This window comes from Chaetodon trifascialis, chromosome 1 (genome assembly GCF_039877785.1).
Source record: "Chaetodon trifascialis isolate fChaTrf1 chromosome 1, fChaTrf1.hap1, whole genome shotgun sequence".
In the NCBI taxonomy this organism is placed as follows: domain Eukaryota; kingdom Metazoa; phylum Chordata; class Actinopteri; order Chaetodontiformes; family Chaetodontidae; genus Chaetodon; species Chaetodon trifascialis.
Window position 1 is genome coordinate 24,713,104 of NC_092056.1, and position 22,913 is coordinate 24,736,016.

Consider the following 22,913-nt stretch of genomic DNA (forward strand, 5'->3'; position numbering starts at 1 on the left):
AGGCCCGATAAACCAACTGAATGGTACCTGACTAGAAACAAATGGCAGACAGAAATAGTGTTCTTTCATTTGGCAGGTACCCAGAAACACAGCTTCAAATAGATACTAACGTTGCTCCATGTCTGATAAATAAGCAACATGTTCTCCATATAATTTTCATAGATATCAACTCTAACAGCTGCTTGCATGAAAAATATTACAATTTTCCTCAATTAAGTTAGGATGGAGACATAAAATACATATCATGTGTATATTTGTCTCACCAGTTACCTAAAAATACCTTGCATGGATTGGAAATCTACACCAATGATGACCTTAGAGTGTGCAAAGTATTATTTGATACCAAGGCTGTCAGCATTAGTACAATAGCAGACATACTGTGTGTTCACTTACAGTGAAGAAGAATAGGATTCTTTCATGCAGATGCTAAAACAGGAACCAGGTGTGTGCAGCCTCAGTGGTCTAATGCGGGCCAAAGCAGATTCAATGGCCCACAAAGAGTAATGTGTGTGTGCACACATGCATGTATACAGAGCATATTGGTTTATATTAAACTGTTCCAACATGCAACTGCTTTCCCAGCAGGTCCCTGACTGTTAGTGAGACTTCCTGTCTGTGTGGGAGTCGGTCATCAGAGCGTGGGGGAGCGGAGGGGTGTGCAGGCTATTTCACCTGGGCTCACCTCTATAGAAACCACTGCGAGTGAAAAACAACAGCTCAGGGCTTTGGCACACACATCACCAGGCCGTGCTCCAGTTAGCCAGTTAGCATTTTACCTCTCCACCACTGTAAACTCAGCTCAAACTGACGCTGTTCCATATCCAACCCAACCCTCCAAAGTTTCCTAATTACTGCTTATGCTTATACTACAGGTAATTAATGCGTTGAACGGGAGGAGGGTAAGTCTCTGCTGTCATTGAGAAAACAGAACTGCCGGCTCAGTTGTGGTATCAGTTCTATTTTGAAAACATGCAACCCAGAGAGGGCAGGTAAACATTAATAAATACAAACATATTCACACTTTGGTCTATTATCTTGAGAAAAATCACAGATCTCACACGGTACTACTGCGTGTCTGGACAGATGGCTTAACAGACTCAAGCTTTTTATGTTGTTCGAACTGTGCGAGCTGATGGTGCAGTCAAGTACACACAATACAGTATGTTGTGGTGCAGATATATACCTTGAAGTCATCTGGAAGGAGCAATTTGCTGGTCCTGAGGAAACTGAGAATGTAGCGGAATATCTCGCCGTCTCGATCTATGAAGTAGTGCTGCTTCAAGCTGTCCAACACGATGGGCTCGGTGCCATTGAACAGACGACTGATTCTGAAAATTGAAATACACACACACACACACACACACACACACACACACACACACACACACACACACACACACACACACACACAAACGCGCACATGCAGGCAGCCACACACACACACACACACACACACACACACACACACACACACACACACACACACACACACACACACACACACACACACACACACACACACACATAATGGAATGAGCCAGCTCCCTTCAAATGCATGAAACAATTACCCTCCATTTATTTTTCAATTTTATTAGCACTAAGCTTGAAATGCATTAGCATCGCAGGTTGAAACAAGGGGCTTAAGGCACAGTTCCTCCATTCCAGACTTGTTTGAAGTGTCCCTTCTGCAGAGAGATTATAACAACACACACGCTTGCTGCTTGTACTTACAGAAATTAATGGCATGAATGTAGCATTACAACTCTATTATTCCATCTGTCAGAGGGCTGGAAATGAAACAGAGGTAGGAAGTGGTGGAGGTCCACATACTAATGTGAGGAGAACATCTGTAAAAAATATTTTACTTTTACAGTTTGACTTTGTTATGAATGTGTGAGGGCTCTGGACAGCTGCACCCCTACTGTGTGCAGTTCTAACAGTTTGTGATGATATCTATCAGATGCTCTGTGTTTTGTTTGTATGAGACACAATCTCACCACATGATTCTGTCGAATGGCAGTTTGCTTAAGATGAACTGATGACTCTTGCATTGCCCATTTCAAACTATGTTTCTGAGTTCCTTTGTGATCTGCAGCAGTCCATAATTTCAGACACATATTTTGGTGAAAATGGACAAAATAACTGAACATGAAGTCAACATATTTGCGTTTGTTGTCAGGGGTCCATTCAAGGAAAAGAAACATGACTCATGTGTCAACACAGAAAATATGTTGTATGTTCACTTTGGTTCTCCTGTATTATCTGCAGACATTAGGCTAAATTAGATGAGTTATTTGGTTTCATTTTTAAAGGCAATACAAGGACTGAAGAACATCTAAAATATAAAATAACAACTGAAACAATGAAAATAACATTACCCAAAATGACATCAATAATGTTCTCCGAATGAAAACAGACTAATTTATTAAAAACAGTAATTAGATGCATGTGGTTAAGTTTTTGCAAATATTGGCAAAATCTTGGAGAAATAATAAGACACTTGTTGCTGTTAACTCCTTCCACTAGTGTTCTGCAAGATTAAGGGCTTAGTTGAAGTTGGCTACAGGGGCTCATCAAAGCAAAGAGTGGAAATTGCTGTTATCTTTAAACTTTCATCACACCATGTTGGCGCTGTGCCTTGAGATACCCTTGGACAGATATTCATTTCCCCTCATCTTTATGTGCTTTTCCTGCCGCTTACCTGCAGCTCCCTCTCTCTCTGGTCTAATAATCTCATCTGGGCACCTCCACTTTGTCTGTTTGTTCACTCTCACATGCTAAATATCACTATTCAATAATTAAAAACACTTTTTTTAGCATCTCTAAAATATTGAGGATGCAGCTTGTACAAGTGTTTTCAAGTGTTGGTAAAAGTTTTGTACCCCCAAAGCTTCAAGTTATGTAACTCTGAAGTGCAAAAATGTGCTTTAATTTTGTGACTCATTTTGAAGCAAATCTCGCATCTCCCTCAGCAGAGAAACCTGGAGTGCCTGCGCAATGCAAACAAGTCGTACTCCTGATTTACACAAGAAATCTGTTGCATGTAACTTCCCTAACGGTTTCGCTGCACATTTCCAACGTCTCTCTGAGAAACAGCTCTTGGCATGGTGCCGCGTTGCTGTTATTATCATCATTTTGATGCAATCAGCTCTTTAATCACAGCAACAGCTTCTAGGTTGGCTGACAAACTTGTATGACAAAGAAAATCGTAAAACCTATTTGCAAACACGCCCGACCGGCACACACACTGCCTGAGCACTGGCTTTGTCAAACTCTATTACAAGACACTGGAAGGGAGCCGCAGTGGGAATGTCAATGAACAAACAGCAGGGCTGGCTTCACTTACACACTCATTTTACTGAATGTACAATCACAATCCTCTACTTTGTAAAAGTGTGCAAGATGTATTTTAATGGTTGTATCAGGTATCTCCTAACCCTGATGTGTTGGCTCAACACGCTGAAGCTATCATGTCAAATTCACCCGTTTCTTTTTCTTTGACTTGACTGTGTGAAGAAGCAGAGCAAAGATGGTTCTCCCTCCCTCCTTCCCCTCCTGCCATCCCTTCTCTTTTTCACTCTCTCTCTCTCTTTCTTTCTTTCTCTCTCTGTCTCCATCCTTCTCCCTTACTCGCTTTCTCTCTGGAAATCGATGCAAAATGCTTTATAAAAAAACCAATACTCATCTCCCTGTTTTGCCCGAGGTGTTCCTTTCTCATATGGTCTTGCAATTCTTCCAGCTAGAATTTCACCATACCCCTCCAGGCTAACTCTGTTTTTCATCTCCACTTTTTTAAAAAGCAATTAAAATGCTGCCTGTTTTTCTTTTTCTTTCTCTCTCTTCTACTCTCTCTCTCTCTTTCTCTGTTGGTCTCCTCATTTTTTCTCTTTCTGTTCAATCCCTGAATTGAGGGGGGGTGGTGGGGGGGCTGGGGGTCTTAACAGGTAGGTAGAGAGAAGAGCCAGTTGGGGGATACATAGAGAAATTAAGAGAGAGCATACATAAACAAACAGGCCAAAAACAAGGGGATTGACAGGGAGAGGCAGAGATAAAAATACAGCGGAAGTGAAGAGGAAAAAAGAAAGAAGCAGGGAATGAAACAAACACAAAACGAGAGGAAGAACGATGGAGAGAGAGAATAAAAGCTATGACAGAATTATATAGAAAGAGAGAAAGAAAGGAAAGAAAGAGAGGGAGGGAGGTGGTGGGTGTGGGAGGTTATCAAGGACAGGAACAGCTCAGATCTCCCACCCCAGCAGTGCCAAGTGAGGGCAGGCAGTGGGGCAGTAGGTGGGCAATATCTGGCAGGATCCTCATGCAGCAGTGGCTCAGTGCTGCCAGAGACATGTCTGCAGGAGGTGGGAGGGGGATGCAGCGCAGGTATCACTGATTCTACAAGAACGGATGCTATCTGGAAACTGGAACACTAATGGACACCTAATGAACGCACGACACCCAGCAGCTTCCTGCACAGCGCAACCAACACACCCAGGGATCTCGCTGAGTGGGTCCAGCCTGACATCAATGGCTGCCCACAGTGGCTTTTGAGTAGGAGGAATCACAAATTAAAAACCAGATCGCTACTGTGCCCACTTAAAAGTGTAGAAACTGATGGTTCTCAAAAAACTCTTCCAAAAAATGTGTGACAAAAGTTTCAAAACAAGAAATCTAATTTTAATTTTGCTGAATGTTATGACAGAAACAGAATATATGACAATGACTGCTGAATTCAGGCTGTTCCCAGTGTCCATGTGTCTACATTTCAATGCTAAATTAGCAACAGAAATCTTCTTAAATGGTTTTCTGTGAATAAATGTCATCATCATCATATCTTGCCTAGTATTTGCCTGCATGGGTCCAAGATATGAATTGCACATGCACCACTGAATTGCCTGTATGTTTTTACCAAACATCCCCACTTTTACACTCACAATATGTGCTGCTAACTATCACAGCGATTATCTGCAGTTCATGAAATCATTTTATCTGATTTCTTTTAGCTACATATCTTGACTGTTGCTGTGCAAGAGCAACAATTAACTCTCATTATTATTTCATGTTAAGTGATTAAAACTAAAAGTCTTATCAAACAGCTAATTTTACTTTGGATCATGGCAGCGTGTTAGTGCCATATAGTCTCTTTAAAAACCCTAAAAAACAAAAGACTGGAGGCCATGTTTAGAACAGCTAAGGCCTAAAAATGGGATGGAAATATAACAATTTCGGAGACGTGCATAATGATGAGACATCGTTTGCTGTATTAAACATGGTGATTTCAGCTTACAGAAAAGGAAACTGTTAGATACAGAGGACCAGTAAAAGACCATGAAGCCAGTATAGATCTATCGTCTCTGGACACAGAAGACTTGTCTTCAAAGAGAAAAATGTCCAGTGGTCCTTTCAAAATAGTTTCCTTGTCTCTGGAACATTTCCCCTAATTTCCTCAGCTTCTGTTCAAGTGACTGCTCAGACTGTCCTCTCTGAGAGCTACACAGAGTGTGCATCAATGTTTCATGACCCCTGTCCCTTAATATGGGCCGCACAGAGGAAGATGAATAACCACACATTAGTTACTAGACTAACTTTCTCTTGGCATGCTACATTATTTAGGGGCCAATCTATTAAAAGTAATCATCAACTTTAAACTCTTTAACCCTGCTCTTTGAGTAGTCATGTTTTCAGTTTTGCCAACACGGCCTGCTTGACCGGACGTGGCTGAACATGGCGTATATGGCTATGCCAGTGTAACTGTTTTGCTTTCTGCTGTCAGCCATTATCCTAATTCACACAAAAGGGCCCCTCCTTCTACTGGCTCCAGCGGAAAGTGGAGCCCTGAGGCCAACTGTTCACTGAGGAGGCAGAGAGAGAGAGAGAGAGAGAGAGAGAGAGAGAGAGAGAGAGGGAGGGAGAGAGAGAGAGAGAGAGAGAGAGAGAGAGAGAGAGAGAGAGAGAGAGCAAGAAACAGTGAGTGTATGTGTGTGAGTGTGTATGTGTGTGTGTGTGTGTGTGTGTGTGTGTGTGTGTGTGTGTGTGTGTGTGTGTGTGTGTGTGTGTGATCCAGAGTGAGAAAGACACAAAAAGAGACAGAGAGAGAGATAGCAAGGGAGAGGGAGCAAAGGAGCATGTGAGAGAGAGAGAGAGAGAGAGAGAGAGGAAAGAGCACTCCAACTACCACTCACACTGGGATCCAGTCTTTACTCTCACTGTAAAAACACTCTTTGGGTGACACGACTCTCTGTGCTCTATGTGCACGATGCCCTGTGTGTCTCTCCCTATGAATGACAGTGAAAGTGAAAGTGTAAAGCTGCACCAAAATAATAAAAAAAAATTGCAGAAACACAATAGCAATACACTAAAACTAAACTGAAACAAAAATGAAAAACAGCCCTGTAGTTTTACCCCTATCTGAGGTGTGTTAAAACATGCTTTAAAACAAATGAAAACCTCCAAACAGCTTTAATTGCAGCTTCAAAAACATCAAGATCCAAATAACACTGGCACATTTGATTCAAACCCTAATGTCTTGTGGCCCCTGGACAAATCTAATATATATAACAGTGAGGCAGTGGAAAAAAAAAGCTCCTTCATAACGAAAACAATCATAAACCCTTGTCTGGGATGAGCTTTATTTTTCTCATGACTTGTTACAGTCAAGAATAAAAGGAGAGTTGTCAGGGATTTCCTGTCAGCGGCCTCTATGAATATCAAGACTTTATTACCAAGGGATTATGTGGATTGTTTCCTGTAGCCAATTTGGCAGATTTTCTAACAACCTGGTGAATGTTTACCTTGGCCCACATGGGACTCTGTCAGCTGACGCAGAAGCCAAGACTGTATAATGTAACGAATGACACACTGCGTTAGAGGCAAAAGCAGGGGGCCTAAAACATCCCATCATTTTAACATGGTGAAATCCATACAGTGGAAATCAGCAGAGAACAGAGATATTTGATCATTAGCTGTGTGTGTGTTCGCTTCCAGAGCTACCTCCGGTGGTGTCACCTTGTTTGTGGATGGAGCTAAAAACGTGAATAAAGTGGGAGGGTGGATTACCAATAGCTCTTACACAATCTGAATCATCATGACTAAATCTTGCAATGGAAATGCATCAAAAATAAAAAAAGCCTGTTTGGTGCATGTGTGAGAGAATCAGATGCCTGAGAGAGCAGGAGCCCCTTTCCTTTTCTGTCAAACGCAAATATTCAGTGAACACAAAGTCACTCTTTTAGATGCTGACATTTCAAAGTTTCACTGTAATAGAAGCTGTCTTCTAGGCTATTTGAAAATTTAGAATAATGAGGTTGTCACACAAGACAGGAATGTACGGCACGGCAGTCATAAAACTTTTATTATAATACACTTATCTAGAAAATAACCCATGTGTTTGATCACAAATAATGAGTACAAAGAAGAGCCGATGGTGATACATGCCGGTTCTAAAATGGTCAAGAAAATCAATATGTAACATGCCAACGAGCTAGATTTAAATCAGATTTAAAGCTGCCCCACATCTGCTTTGATGGCAGGGATCTGGACATTTACATCACTGTTTTCCCCTCAAGGATTCTGAACAGCACCCTGATCTACTGAGAAAAAAAAAAAAAAAAAAAAAGGCAAAAGGGGGTGTAGTGCACGCAGAAATGTTTGTGTGGCGGTAAATTCACATAAACACCACCATCCAAATCAGCAGCACAACATGTGAAATGTACGTCACTTGACAGCTTCACGGCAGCTGAATTTTCATATGCAACCACCTCATGTGAAAGGAGATAAAAAAGAAAAGCCTTGGAGGGATTCATCGAACAATTAAAACAATCGAGAACTGAAACAAACAAAAAACAATCAAATTTATCATTTTAAAGCCATGAGACTTTAGAAATAATGAAGGGAAGAGAATGTCCCCACGTGCTTTGAAAAGATATCAAACTGGTAGCTTCCAAGGGTAAGTGTCAGTATGGAAGCTGCACTGTAGTTGTCCTAATGCCAGCCAGCCAAATGACTTGTTAACAGCATAAATCCTATTAGACTTAATTAAGGCAACCAGTCCAAAAAAAAAAAAAAAAAAAAAAAAAAAGAAGCAATAATTGATTTAATGACCAGAATGTAATATTAAACTATTAAATGGTGACATAAACTGATTACAATCTACTTGAAGTTTTAATTAGAATTTGTCATAATAAAGAATAAGAGGCTTCAAATCCTACAAATTCATACTTGTCTCATTTAAAACAAGCAACAAGATGCAGATCCATCTTCTCTTCAACATGACAACATTTCCATAATAATGATTTTCCATAAATAACACAAAGAGTATGAATGAATAAGAAAACTCCAGCAATGAGGCTACAGCGTGTGAGAGAGCCAGGGACGGGTCTTACCTTGAGTCTGGGTACTTGGTGAGGGTCGCCAGGCTGCTGGTGTACATGTGTCCCCCGACATCGATGTGCACCGGGGCGTTCGCCTTAGTCAGCTGAGCCGGCAGAGGGATCCCCTGAGCGGCCAGAGGAGAGACCGGGGACCGGGTCAGAGACAGCCGTGACATGCTTCTTCCCTCCTGAAAGCAAGTGTACAGAAAAGCCATGGGAATAAAGATAAAGAAAAAACAAAACAAAACAAAACAAAAAGCCAACAACAACACAGGGATCCTACACAGGGAAGCAGGTAGTATCCTTTCTGAATGCTATCAGATCACTTCCATGTCTGTCTGGTCGCATATTTAGCCTGGAAATTATTGCCACCGCTCTAATTAAGTATGTTTGCATCTTTTCATGCAGCACCGGAGGCGAGGATAGGAGGATGCTTATTAGAGAACCGGGGTGAGAGAGAGAGAGAGAGAGAGAGAGAGAGAGAGAGAGAGAGAGAGAGAGAGAGAGAGAGAGATGGACGGATAGAAAGACAGAGAGAGGGAGAGGGAGAGGGGGGAGGAATGCTAGGTGTCAGCCTCCAGGGGAATAAAACAAACTGCTGCTGCAATATTCTAATTAAAGGTCGCCTTATGTGTTAGACGTGATGCGCCCAGACACACCAACCACCAATCTGAGAGCAAGGGAAACACGGCGGGAAGGGGGGCAACTTTTTCCTCTTAGCACAGGCATACGTTCAAAACAAAAGGCTGAGGTGATGACTTGTCATGGAACGACAGAAACCTGCGACTCGTGTTGTTGCGCTGCAATAATCTGCGGCACACGAAAAATAAGTTTATGAGTGAGCGCGCGTCAAAACGCACCGGGGTTCAGTTTGAGAGGGCACATCATCCTGCTGTCCGCGATAACAGGCCACACCACGCAGCATCCATGTATGCTGTGACTCAGTATCACACGGATGGTGTTTTAAATAATTGCAGAGAATAATTAAAACCTCGCTGCTCTCAGGCCAGCACATTGAGTTTGTCGACTGCGGAAGCGGATGTTTGGGAGAGCTGGCTTGGGAGCACGCTGGTGCACTCAGAGGTCAACGCGGAGCTGAATTTGATTTGCTGCTAAAATGTTGATGAAGATATTTTTTTAATTCACTTCGATACGCCGTCGTTTGATTCCGCACTGCTTGCTGAAGAGCAAAGGAGGATCTCATATCCAATTTACGTAATTTGTGTGTCATTTGTTTGCTGCAGGTAAACCACCTAACCTGAGATTGGCTACATTTTTGATAGGACTCGAAGTTCAAGTGTAAATCAGAGAGGGGGCGTCAGATAGAATGTCAGTGTGGTTTGTATCATGTGATGATCCGGTTATTTAAGTAAATAGAACAAAGGTTTGCTGTTTTAAAAGTATCGGATCTTATTTTTATGGTTCCTCCTGATCACAGACAGAAGGTCACAGTTTGTCCTCTTAATCATTACTCCTCCATCACCCTCCAGGCTTTGGTTGAAATACAGACCTTTCCTGGCGCAATTTAGAACCAAACTTTCAATAACACTGGGAGCCACATAACTGGGCTTGAGCAGATTGAGATAATACCATTTCATCCTTCAGTAAATCAGGAGAATTGATCCGTTTGTTGTTGCACATATGGACTGTTTTACTGTCATAGTTGGTAAAAGTGGAGGCCTTTATGAAAGTCCAGATCGGCCCCTCGGCTCTGAGAGAAGTGCCGCTGGGCACGAAGTGAGACTGGAGCTTTCTTTCGCAGGGTGTTGCCCGCCTCACCGCGGTATCATGTTCGTTTAATACGATTACAGGAGAACGGGATTACATTTCAAATCCCAGGAAAAGGGAAAAACTTGGAAAGACTTAAGAAGTTTGGGGTACATACCGGGCTGTCCCACCGTAACACACACACACACTCTCTCTCTCTCTCTCTCTCTCTCTCTCTCTCTCTCTCTCTCTCTCTCTCTCTCTCTCCCTCTCCCTCTCTCTCTCTCTCTCTCTCTCTCTCTCTCTCTCTCTCTATTGCTGTCTTTCAACCAACCAATAAATTAAGTAATTAAATTATACTTGGATACATAAATGGAAAGAAACAGACCCATAATATTCTCCCCTCTCTCCCAATCACAATTTCAGCCATTTCAACATTTTGGCTCTCCTGATCCCTGATCCTCTCTCTCTCTCTCTCTCTCTCTCTCTCTCTCTCTCTCTCTCTCTCTCTCTCATACACAAACCATATATGACAAATTCCTTCACAAGCTCACAGCAGCTTTAAAGGCATCAACTTTGTCCTTAGAGCTGATGTGTCGCTGCCTCCTTCCGCTGACCCTCTCCAAGCGTCGCAGCCAATTTCACAAATAAAATAAGCATAAAACGGACTCGGGGACGTTGAAATAGAAAACAATCCGAGCCAACATTACACTCAACACGAAAACCATAAGGCTGCGCTCTGCCTTTAATTCTACCAAATCTGCTCAATATGGCGTCTTATTCCTGCTGTACAATTAAAAGCATAATCCCGACACGTGTGATTCATTGCCCGCCTGATAAAACCCACACGTGTGAACTGTCCAGTCTGTGGGAAAAGAGGCTAACCCCCTTTCGGTCGAGCAGTATTGGCGGTACTCTTCAGCACCAGTTCGCCTATGCTCATCGAAAACTGTACAGACTGAGCCTGCACTGTGCGTAAAAACATTGGATTCTGTAATATTAAAAATGTCACCGTACCGTTTCAAACATTGTAGGGAGTCCAGAGGAAATCCGTGCCGGCGGTCAGTCCCAGCTGCTGTCCGCGTAACCCCCAAAATTTTCAAATATTTTCTCCAAATGCTCTCGAGTTTGTGGTACAACTACAACACCATCCAGCTCCAGCACGAACCTATACTGCCGCTCGGGAAAGCCAAGTGTGTGCTCCGTATCCCACACAAAAACTGCTTTTTAAAAGACACTAGGCTGTGGCCGGGATGGACTGCTTGCAAAGAGTCTCTGTGGCTTTAAAGGCTCTATTGCAAGGCTGGCTCGACCTGTCCTCACCAAGCTTCTTTGTACCAAAGCGCACAGGAAGCGTCCTTACCTTGTACATAGATGAGATGATCTCCTTCCCCTTCTCTGCTCTTATTTGGATACGCGTAAAAATGTGCGCTCTTGTTGGAATCCTGCTTCGTATTTCAGCTTCTTGTCTGCTTTTTTGCCTAAATGAAACTGCCCCTGTGGTTTGTTATGAGAAGAAGAAAGCCAATAATCCGTCTCTAAATAACAGAGCAGAGCTAAAAAAGAAAATTCTTGCTTCGGGCTGCCCAAGCGCCTCTGGGCCAGGGATTAGGCTACAATTAGCTCAACTCCACTCTCTCGCCCAGGCAATTTTCTCAAGGAAGAAAACGTGATACCCGCCTATTCCCGAAATTATGACTGCACAGATATAATAACTTATCTTATTTTTTTCCCGGCAAAAGTAGATCGTTCCCCTTAACGGTGTGAAGTTGTGATTTAGATGGGGTAGGAAACAGGCAACTGTTAGTCGCTCAATAGATTTAGAGCAGCAAAAAGCAGATTTTAATCATTGTCATTTCGTCTGATGTAATAGTTCCCCAGGCAGTTCCAGCTAGTAGGCATACATTTCCATCTCCATCTCCAGCCTAAATTTAAAGTTTAAAGCCAGGCGAGCTGCCATAGTCCTTCACTGAGGCAACATGCAATAAAGGCGCAGTAACTTGTTGATAAAGTCCCAGCAGAAAAATATGTTGAAAATGAAGAGATATCCTTGAACCAATATCTTTCATGCGGTGATTTTTCCCGTGTCCCCGCTCTCTCTTTCTCTCCCTCTCTCCCTTGCCTTAATGTCTGGAGTTGTAACGCCAAATTTCCTGCAGGCCATTAAAATCAAATGACGTCTGTGGACATGCATGCATGCTGCTGCAGAAAGCGCCCTCACAACCTGCCTGCAGCCAAATGCGCCATTTCAATTATAGCGCAGGGCTTAGATGGAGATATCTGCCCAGAACATCCCCCCCTCCTCATTCTCCAGTGAAAGCAGGCAGCCTCCAGACTTTTGGAAAATAAGGTTTTGGCTGATCATTGTTATTTTCCAACGTATAAAGACACAATGCAAGTGAAAGAGCTGAAGTGGTGCGCCAATTTTGCAGCGAGTGAAGGGAAAGGAGAGAGTCAAGCAGGTGCTCACACCAAGGAGACGATTATTTATTTATTTGCATGTTTGTTTATTTGCGGGTAAATAACTGTGAATAATTGATGCAACATTGAGCCCAGTAATTAGCTGCTCTGTACCAGCATCCTAAGAGATGTGTGAGATTCGTTTCTTGATATTTGGCGCCAACCAGTGTAGGAACTTATTATTGGTCCACGGAAAATATAGTCTCACTTTTTTTGGGGAACCTTTTCTATTGTTTATCAACAGGGCGAAAAAAGCTAACTTTTTTGAGTCTATGCAACGAAATAATTCTATTTTTATCTGCTAAATACTCCTATAATATCTAATTTGGCTTCAGTGGACGCACTATATCTTATACAGCTCTTTTCTGCATCAAGTACAATGAGAAGTATTCAAAGAGGAAATAAAATAGTTGTGCAGGTGATTTGACAGCAGTAGCGGGAGTGTGAGAATGCGTTTCTCCTTGAAGCAGGCCAAGTCTTCGTAATTAGACAGACCTCAGAGCGCCTCAGAGCGCTCCCATCTTCCCCTCTGGCACAGATTTGTTGTTTCCAGAGGTACAAACTGGAGGGGAAACTGGATTTTTTTTTTCTCATTAAAGGAAACAAGCCCGGAGTTAGTTCAATTACATGAAGTATGCAGGGATGTTGTAAATTTAAAGATTTAAATAGCTTACAAAGTGGCCCCGGGCCCCATCAGTTAATTTCCTTAATTTATGGATTTTAGCGGAGTGTCTATGTGGAAGGGAGAAGTAGGTCATCTTGAGGATTTGCATGTGGCTTTGAGATTTCACAACAGATCCAAACATCTGACCCTCCTGACCATCGCCTGGACAGGTGGGAGGACACTCCAAGCTTTGCATTTCTGTCACTGACACCAAAATATCAACAGGGTTAAAAACGAGTGACTTTTCATTTCCAGGGAACAAAATGCACGTCTGATTGTAATATTTGACCCAAGTAATGAGATTATTGATGTTGGGTCTCCCTGGTGCACGCGCAGACAGAGATAACGGCTCTGTTCTAGTTTCCATTAAAGGATTGTTCCACTAAATTTCCACACAATTTTAAATGTTTGCCTCTGTTGAACAACCGAGGTCAAATTCATTTTTTTTGTTGCTTAATTTCGAGTTAAAATGTTTAAGATGGGAAAGATTAAACTGCATACATAAAAGGAACAACTGAAAATCTGTCAAAATTTCCCTTCAGTCTCCTTCAGACATCATATGCTAATGAAGTGTATGAATTAATGCATGACCCTATAAGAATAATAACTTCGCCTGTAGGTTCAAAAGCAGGTGCTATTAGTGGTGTTGCCTAAAGTGGCGCAGAGGAGGACAATATTGTGCCTTTCTCTACCACAGAAGCTTTGTCCTCTTACTCTCTGGTGTGATAAATAGTATGAATTACTCTTGAGTTACAGCATGTAGCGACACTTAGTGCCTCTGAGAATAACACTTCGCTAAGAAACCCTCAAAAACATTCTCTCACCACATTTACTTTGACAGATTATGAACAAATCTTTTGGTAAAACACACCTTCACAGCCCCTGATACATTTTTTTTCAGTCATATTCATTCACTTTAAACTTGTGTGTTTATTTTCATTTTTTTTTTGAAAGCCAGATTGTGCAACCAGGTCAGCATCCCGGGCTGCACGGTGGCGCAGCAGGTAGTGCGCGTGCCTCACAGCAAGAAGGTGGCAGGTTCGATTCCCGGGTCGGGCCTTTCTGTGTGAAGTTTGCATGTTCTTCCCGTGCATGCGTGGGTTCTCTCCGGGTACTCCGGCTTCCTCCCACAGACCAAAAACATGCTCCAAAAACATGCTCATTAGGTTGATTGGTGACTCTAAATTGATTGCCCCTAGGTGAATTGATTGACCGGCTGGCGACCGGTCCAGGGTGTACCCCACCTCTCGCCCATTGACAACCGAGATAGGCTCCGCGACCCCGAAAGGGATAAGCGGCATAGAAAATGGATGGATGGATGGTCAGCATCCCCCTGACTGAAGAATCAATACATTCTGATTTTTCTGTTCCTACACATATGCAGGATCACCCCAAGTTGGGACATAGTACCATCTGCTGGTTAGCAGCAACACTGTGCATGAAGCATTATGCTGTACGATCCATGAACGTACTTACTGGTAATGTGAGAGTCCTGTAGGTACAGGTTGGTGATCGTCTGTGTCTGGGGTTAAAGGTTAAATTCCCACCTGAGCCCAAATTCAAGCACTCACATTCAAGTAATTTCCATAAAAGCTATAAGGGCATCTGGCTAATAGGTCACCAACACACTGTACTTACTGTATGTACTAAGGTGAAAACAGTAGATACAATACAGTCACATCCACCCCTCTAAATGCGGCCATTTGCAAGAATCTCTTTCAAACGTTTCTCATCAGATGAACACCCCTGCTTTCCCCTCTGGCATGTGGAGAAAGTTTGAAAAGAACATTCAGAACTTGCTTTTAGTAATCTGCATGCCTTGTGGAGCCCGGCTGCTGTCAATCGCTGCGTTCTTCCAGCCATTTGACATTCTGCTTGATGTTGGTGTGTGTCTGAGGTGCAGCAGCGACACGTATTGTTCATTATTTCAGAGAGAGAGAGAGAGAGAGGAGAGAGAGAGTGAGAGAGGGTAAGAGGGTGTCAGTTTATTAATAGAACGTGTGGGGTTGTGTTGCACACAAACACCTAACAAGCACAGTGCAGAATTCCCTCAAGTGCTTAATGCCAGCAATTAAGTTTCCGAAAAAGCTGAGCACAAAGAGGGTACTTTTCTGTGTACATCTGAGAGTTGCTGTTCAGTCAATTCCACTTTTACAGGTGAAAGTGCAATGAGCCTGATGCTGTCAAATGATCTCTTTCATGCACTCAGAATATTGTGTGATTGGATGAGACATTTAGTAAATATTAACCAACTGGAAAAGCGTCCTGAACACAGTAGACTCTCACCCTTAAAAAACAGCAGACCTGTCTGCAGTCTGCATACCAGTATGCAGTAGTAGAAAGCACCTAAGTATAGTTACTCAAGTTCTGTATTTAAGTAGAAATTTGAGGTGCTTTACGTGGTGTTACTTAGCATTTACTTATTTCACTAAAGGACACTAAAATGGAGAGGAGAACATCCGTTTTTCAGGCCTCTGTATTGATTTGACATCTGTAGTTACTGCACACTTTCAGATTTTACAGACATAACACACCAGTAGTTGTAAAATAGCATGTAGTTTTATAGATTAAGATGCTTAACAGTGTATAGAATAGTTCAAATAAGCTCCGCTCAACCAGCTATAACAGAAAAAATGTGCTTGTACATAAATTAATAATAAATAAATAAACATTAGAGAAATATATGACAAAATAAAGAGAATTTGATGTGAAGGAAATGTTTTTCTTTCTTGTTCCTTTACTCATCCCACATCCCCTTAGATAAATTACTGCCTTCAAGTCCTTTGGGGGGAGTCTCCTCCCATTGGTTGGAAGCACAGAGGAAGTGTAAATTAGTGAGTGACAGCGTTAACCATTGATTGATGTGCTGATCCCATTGGAACAGACATGGATTTCATTCACTTTCAGCTCAAACTGGAGGGAATTTCTGCCTCAAGTTCAGGGTAACTCTAGAAATCCGGACATTACATCACTTTTCTGGTCCTCAGGAACATCAAAGTCTGGGCCGGTGTATGAGATTTGGCTAAAGAATCTCCTTTGCTGCCATCATGTGGTCTGAGACTCTAATCACAGAATATATGCAAGCCGTAAGTAACTGCTAGGTACACGAGAAGGAGAGCTTGATGTAATCATGGCCTTTTGCATCATATTTGGGGCATGATTGCCACTACGTGTCTGTTTGTGGGTAAAGTGTTAAATTATGATGTGTCGATATAAATGCTACATTTACAACACGACATGAAATTAAGCATTTTTTCGTTGGAGTTATGAAGGGAGAGGTGATACTGTGGCTTTGTTTTGCCTTCATTGTCATATCCTTTGCCAAACTCTCCTAACCAGGCAGTTATTCTAAGTGCAATACAGAAAGTCTTAAAAATCCTCTGAAATGTGTTATTCCGCTTCTGGCTGAAACCAGTCTTACACATTTCCAGCATCGTGCTTTGAATGTGTGAACAGAGGAAAAATGGTCTTTTGCTTTTGTTACTGCTACTATTTGGTTAGCAGTAACAATGTGAACAGTGTGATGTCTCCAATCACATCTGGTATGCATCACATAGCATTCCCCCCACTCAACATGCCTTGGGGGAAGTCCCTGGCACTGCAGAGCACCCACAGTCCTCATTAGAGTGCATGTGTCATGATGGCATCAACCCGCAGCCTTGACTTATGCTTTATATTTACAATCATCCATCACAAAATGTCATCACAACAGTCAGAAAACACGGATCTCGTCTTGAATGGTTTGAGCTGATCCGGCTCGTGTTTGTAACTCGTGATACGTACAGCATCCTCGAGGGCCTTTTTCTGTCTCTAGCCATGTTGTTGAGACTAGTAATGGCCTGAGACTGAAACTGGAGTCCCTGTCCTTTTGTTGTGCACTGAGCTCCCTAACAGCACAGAGGAGGGACAGGGTTTGATGTGTCTTCTGAAGGCCTGCTGCTTTGTCAACACTGAGGCCTCCGCACTGACACTATGGAAGCTGAGCGCCTCGGGGTGACAGAGAGAGGAGGGGCGGGAGGGAAGGGTGGGTCACTGCACCCTGCTAAAAAGAGAGACAGAGAGAAAGAGAGACAGACAGACAGAGGGAGAGAGAGAGAGAGAGGGAGAGACGGGGGGAAGGGTGCCAGCTAGTGTGGCCAGCGCCCAAGGCGAGAGGAGAGTGCTCTGTGCAGCAGACTGCCTGATAGGGACTGAGGCTGCTGGCTGATGACATTTTATGGTCACAACATGCAATCCCACCAACTTTAGTTGGTGAAAATCCAGTTTTCATACACTCAACGGTGGTGTTTTTTTTTTCTTTTTTGTTACAGCCACACAAAGAATGACGCAGTTTTGCATGTCATCATGTCCTTTGAGTTTTTCATTCTATTACAGTAAAAGGAACAGTGGGTGGCAAAATAATCTCTAAACTTGTACCATATGGAGGAATAATAGACTTTTCAAAAAAATTATGTCGCTTTTATTTAGCAAAAACAAGAGCTTAAAAATCGCTGCATAATTGCTCTCATGAACTTTGATTTGCTGTCAGTTGTGGAATGTAGACTGAAAATTATGGCATAATGTCCAGCTTAATGGATAAAAGTATCAGCCAAATACAGTGGTGGAAAGTAACTAAGTATTAGTACTGGTAGGGGTACTTCTACTTCATTTGAATATTCCCATTAAATGCAACTTCATATTAGAGTAAATCAAAACACATATAAGTATACAGATCATAGCTAAGTTTATAAAATACAATTAGATTATTAAAGAGTATTCTAGTATATTCCAACATTTTTGGCTTGTGACACCTTTGAAAAAAGTAGTGTCTGGTTGGGTTTCCTTCATTGTCCATGAATGGCTGACATCCATCAGTTTCTTCTCTAAACCTTTCATCTAATTGAGGCCCAAAGAGGGAAAAGTATAAGATTATCCAATTCTAAACGTTAGAGAAATTATTTTCATTTTTCATTTCATGAATTGTATCAACCAACTGTGAAATGCCACTTATGCATTGATGCAACACCATTAACAATATAAGGATGCACAAATTAAGCAGCAGCAGAGACTGTTTTTCCTTCTTTGATGATAATACTTTAGTCTTACTGTGCACCTTGCTTTGACTGCAAGACCTTTACTCAAAAAGGAGTATTATGACAATATTTTATTTTCTTTAGTGTAATATCTGTCTACCATCACTGACTAAATGTTAATATAATGCACCAGTGGCTAATGTAATACAGATCTTCTTCCTCAACTAGAGCCAACATCATGTTTTTGTTGGATGTAGTGTTACGGGCCTGTTAACCTATGATATATCTGTTTTGTGCAGCGATTCACAGTCTGAATGTGTTTGCTGTCCTCCAGAGGGTAAGAGAGTCGAGGCTGGGCTTGCCAGAGGCACCGATCTCTCCCAGGCTGGTCTGATGCAGGCTGAGAAGCCAGCGCCCCACAGACGCCACTTTCTTTCACCAACACTTTGTGTTAAATGGCCATAAGTAATACTGGGTTTCCATTGTGCATGCAACCAGAGAGTTTATTCTCTCACACATCATTATATGGTTCACTTGCGTGTGTGTGTGTGTGTGTGGTCTCAGTGTTGCTTTCCCCTGTGTTCCAGCTCTGACCTCATCCTGTCAGTTTATACCTCTGATATGGAGCATTACTCCACTTCTGCGAAAATGACTAGCAAAGCACTGTCAGCCAGTCATTTGGATCTTCTGTCGAGAAGTTTAAATCCAAGATTCAAAAGTCAGTTTCCTGTGGTTGCTGTTTCGGTCCCTTTTCATTGTCTCTGTTTGAATTAGAATTTGTTTACTGACAAGCCATGTGGAAATCTGAATGTATTAAACATATGCAAGCTTTTATTCCAAACATCCTTCTTTGTTTTCTTCAATTAAAAATCAGAAATGTTTCAATAGCTGAAGCTGCATGAATCAACATTTTTGCATTAACAATGGATGAAATGTATAGTGTTAATGGAGTTGCTTGTTGTGATAAACGCACAGAAAATGATCACCTGACTGCATTTCTGTAGCAGCACAGAGCATTTCAGCATCTTCCGGGTCATTGTTTTGGGTTTATGGTCCACAGCTTTACTGACTGGGTTCGTCGTCACCAAAGTGTTTTCTCCTAAAAAGATCTGATAAAGCCACTGTTCACAACCCACTCAGCATTAAATAGCGAGCAAACCAAATTTAGCAACTTGCTGGTGAACATAGTGGAGCATTTAGCAGCTAAAGAGACAGATATTTCCCTCAGGAGTTGGTAGAAACCACAGTCAGAGCTAAAACAGAAAGAATATTGACCAGACGTATGACTTCAAACAAATGCTAATGTTGCTCTCTGTCTGCTGGATGCAAGTAGGCCATTGTTTGCCAACACATTTACCATATTGTGTTGGCCCAAGGTGGCTAAAAAATCAATTATTGCATATTTAAAAAGGGAACTATTTTATCAAAACTTTCAACATTTATTTATTTTATTTGGACTGAGCCGAAAACTTCCCTGTCTCATCATGTTTCTTTAATATTAGTACTTCCAGGAGAACTCTCTTAAGAAACTCTGAGTCTTGGGATTCATCATCACCAGAGTCTAATGAATAACACCACCACTGTGCCCTGCTCGGGAATGAACTGCTGTGAGTCGGCGTGGTGCACCTGCCTTCTGCCAGGCAGCCACAGTGCTGCAGCCTAGCCCAGCCAGCCTACAGGCACTTCTAGATAACTCCTGTCTGATTAGCTCCTTAGGAGGACATTGTTCCAAAAGCAATTCACTAGACTCCCAGTATTAATTTAGTCCCGAGAGAGAGGCCCATCCATCCTAGGTAGGACGGGCCGTGCTCTGGGCCTACCCTACGGCCTGCTAATAGCACGGCACCTCCTGGCCTGTCACTATAAGTGATAGTCTCTGCAAGTTTGTTGCCTCGTCGTGTGTTTCTCCCATCAGGCAGCGTGCCTCCCTCCCTCCACCTCTCTCCTTCTTTCTCTCCCTCTCTGGTTCAGGGCAGGTGTCTTCTCTGTCACTTCCATCACTCACGCTGCTTGACAAAGGGAAGACACAGTTCAGAACACGGCAGGAGCAGGGGGTGATTCATTGAAAGCTCGCCTCTCTCCTTGAAAGGGAGCGGGAAAGAGAAACAGTGGATGCCTTTTTTGGGTGTTTGTGAGAGCTGCCAGCAACGAGGAAATAAGAGGTGAACGTGAAAACGCTTTCAATATCGTTGAAGCTCTCAGAGTTACTCCAAAGTGAATGAAGCTTCTTTTAAAAATGAAAGGTTGACGCATTCTCTGATGTGCGAGGCACCTTTATTGATAAAGAAGCCAAGCTGTTTTAAAGTGGCAGGGGATCCCAGCTGGCTGATGGAGAGCACAAAATGTTTCCAACCTGCAAGCTTGTTGTTTTCTGTTTGAGAAGCAGCACTGCATTGTTGGAAATAGGTGAAGGACTTCTGTAGGTTAGAGGCCTGTTTGAGATTTTTTTTTTAATTTGTGGTGTTACCAATGTTACTAATACACTTATGTAGATATGTTTGCACAGTGTGTGTGGAATATGAATGGACTCCTTTGGATACTTTTGTCCATGGTAGCCTTCTTAGAGTTGGGAAAGGTGTCTGCATTTTACTGAGCACTGTCCCCAATCCAAAGGGCAATCTGCAACAGAGCACAAACTCCAGTTGAATTTCTAGATATCTCTGCAGCAAATTGCTATTTTTAACATTTCTCATTTCCTTTTCTGATGCAAACAAGTCTGATCATTGCATTTTGACACACAAAACATACTGAATGGCATTCTCGTCTGACTTTTTCGCTCGCCAAGAGACTTGGCAATATCGTTTTCAACATTGGAACACTGCGCTCCGTGTTGGAAGGCATTGTTAGGAACAAGCGACCAATGCTGCAACATGAATCAGCTGCAATAGCTCACAAACCTTATTCTCATTCCAACAAAAGAAACAGCAAATCTGCATTATTAGTATTATTACCATGTCTCTGAATCAGTGGGGGTTTCAGTTTGAGATCCACATTGTTAACTGGTCTCTACTGTGAAAATCTATTGTTACATGCTACTCCAGCTCAAAATGCTATGAATATGTTGTTTGTGTATATATGGTTTTTTTTTTTTTTTTACATTCATGTAAGTTGTAACGTTATGTTAATGTGTATGAAAGCCCAAATGTCTGGTATATCTTTGCATTTCCTTGTCTGCTCTTAACACATCTGCATCTCAGCGTACCTCCTTCCTCCTCCTGTCCATCAGCATCACCACCCAGATGTTTGCCTCAACCCTTGATGTGTTTTTACATTAAAAATACATCTACAATATGCTGTTATTACAGATGGGGAGGGGTATGGGGGGTGAGCTGGTATAAATATGAAAAAGCAAAGTGGAGGATTATGTTATCCATCCAGTGTTTCAGCCATTCTCGGCAGTTGTGTCAGCCTGGCAGAGATACAGCCCCAAGGTTAAAGAACCACTCTGCCCACAGCAGCTTGTGTGACTGGCTTCATTATAGATCCTGTGTTTATTGATTCGGTTTCATTAAAGCTGCTGCATAATTCATGCAAATGCCAGCGTATAGCTTAATTAGAAGACTTGCTGTGGCTTTCATGGGCGTTTTAGTGTCAAACTGAAGCATGACAGGTGGTGGCAGCAAATTGGGCATCAAAGTGCACATAACTATACTACACATACCTCTATGTGCATGAGAGGAGGCATCGTTCTTTGAAAAGCAAAGCAGTGCTGGATCTGTAATATTTCAGATGCAGTACTGCCATCATGTGGTTAGGTACAATATGTCTACAGTATGAGAAAATACTCAGCATGGCTTTCCATGTATTTTAAAAAGGTTTGCCTTATAACACAAGAGGGTGGCTAACAATGAGAAAAAGGGATGCCTCAAAGGAATACTGCTACATCCTTTGTAGTGTGCAATAATGGTGCATTTAAATGATTCTTAAATGTTTCCGCTCTGTCAGAGTGTCCAATTTCTGAGCCGTGCACAAATGGAAATGATTCATGCATTGGAAGTTCCTGCTGGAGCACCTAAGGAAAAATGAAATAATGACAGATTGAGATTTTATTTCTCAAAAGCCATTCTCTTGATATTATCCCTGGCTCCATCTTGCCTAGTGATGCATAAGTGCTTGATGCCAGAATGAGCAGCGTGTTGATAAAAGGGCCAGGCCACTTAACCAAATGAGATGTTCAGGAAGCTCAACAGAACTTGAGTTTTGAGATTTCCTCCCCAAAAATTATTTCCCACTTGTCATTTTGCTGAGATTGATTAATAGCAGAGCTTGGGCAAATCATTTTAATGAGGTTTATATCAGTGAGAGATGTGTCTGGAGCGCAGTGCTACGCTTTGCCAAAACAAACAAGGATTTCACTGGAAAGGGGGAGAATAAAGCTGCCGTGCATGTGAATCAGAGTATTTTTGTATTCTTTTGGGAAATATTTTCTGCCTCTCAGATGTCGCCCCATTGAACTAAGAAGTCAACCTCTCAAATTGGTTTTGCCCTGCTAATAAATGGAAGAATTTGCAATGGCACAGTTGATGCCGAGTGAGTGTGTGAAAGCAGCTGAGTGTTTAAGTTTTTGTACTATGTGTTTGTGTGCATGTGTGTGCGCCTGTGTATGTCTGTGTGACAGAGCTCTGTCGTCACAGAATCAGCAGAAACCTGTCATCAGCCATGTTAATGCTGGCTGGAAGGCAAACATGAGGATTAACAGAGGAA

At 42.2% G+C, this 22,913-nt stretch overlaps 1 protein-coding gene across 3 annotated transcripts in view; it reads right to left on the bottom strand.

Annotated features, from left to right (window-relative positions):
* LOC139332229 (BTB/POZ domain-containing protein kctd15) overlaps nucleotides 1-12,364 on the bottom strand; it is a 28,332-nt gene extending 15,968 nt beyond the window's left edge. Inside the window, exons 1-3 of one of the 3 annotated variants that reach the window (XM_070963989.1) lie at nucleotides 11,437-12,364; nucleotides 8,379-8,554; nucleotides 1,184-1,328 (exon numbers count right to left, since the gene is read on the bottom strand). In XM_070963989.1, coding sequence (XP_070820090.1) covers nucleotides 1,184-1,328; nucleotides 8,379-8,554; nucleotides 11,437-11,445 — 330 coding nt within the window. In that variant the 5' untranslated portion in view covers nucleotides 11,446-12,364. The other 2 variants (XM_070963983.1, XM_070963997.1) reach the window with 2 other exon arrangements.
* Between the last annotated feature and the right edge of the window lie 10,549 nt (nucleotides 12,365-22,913).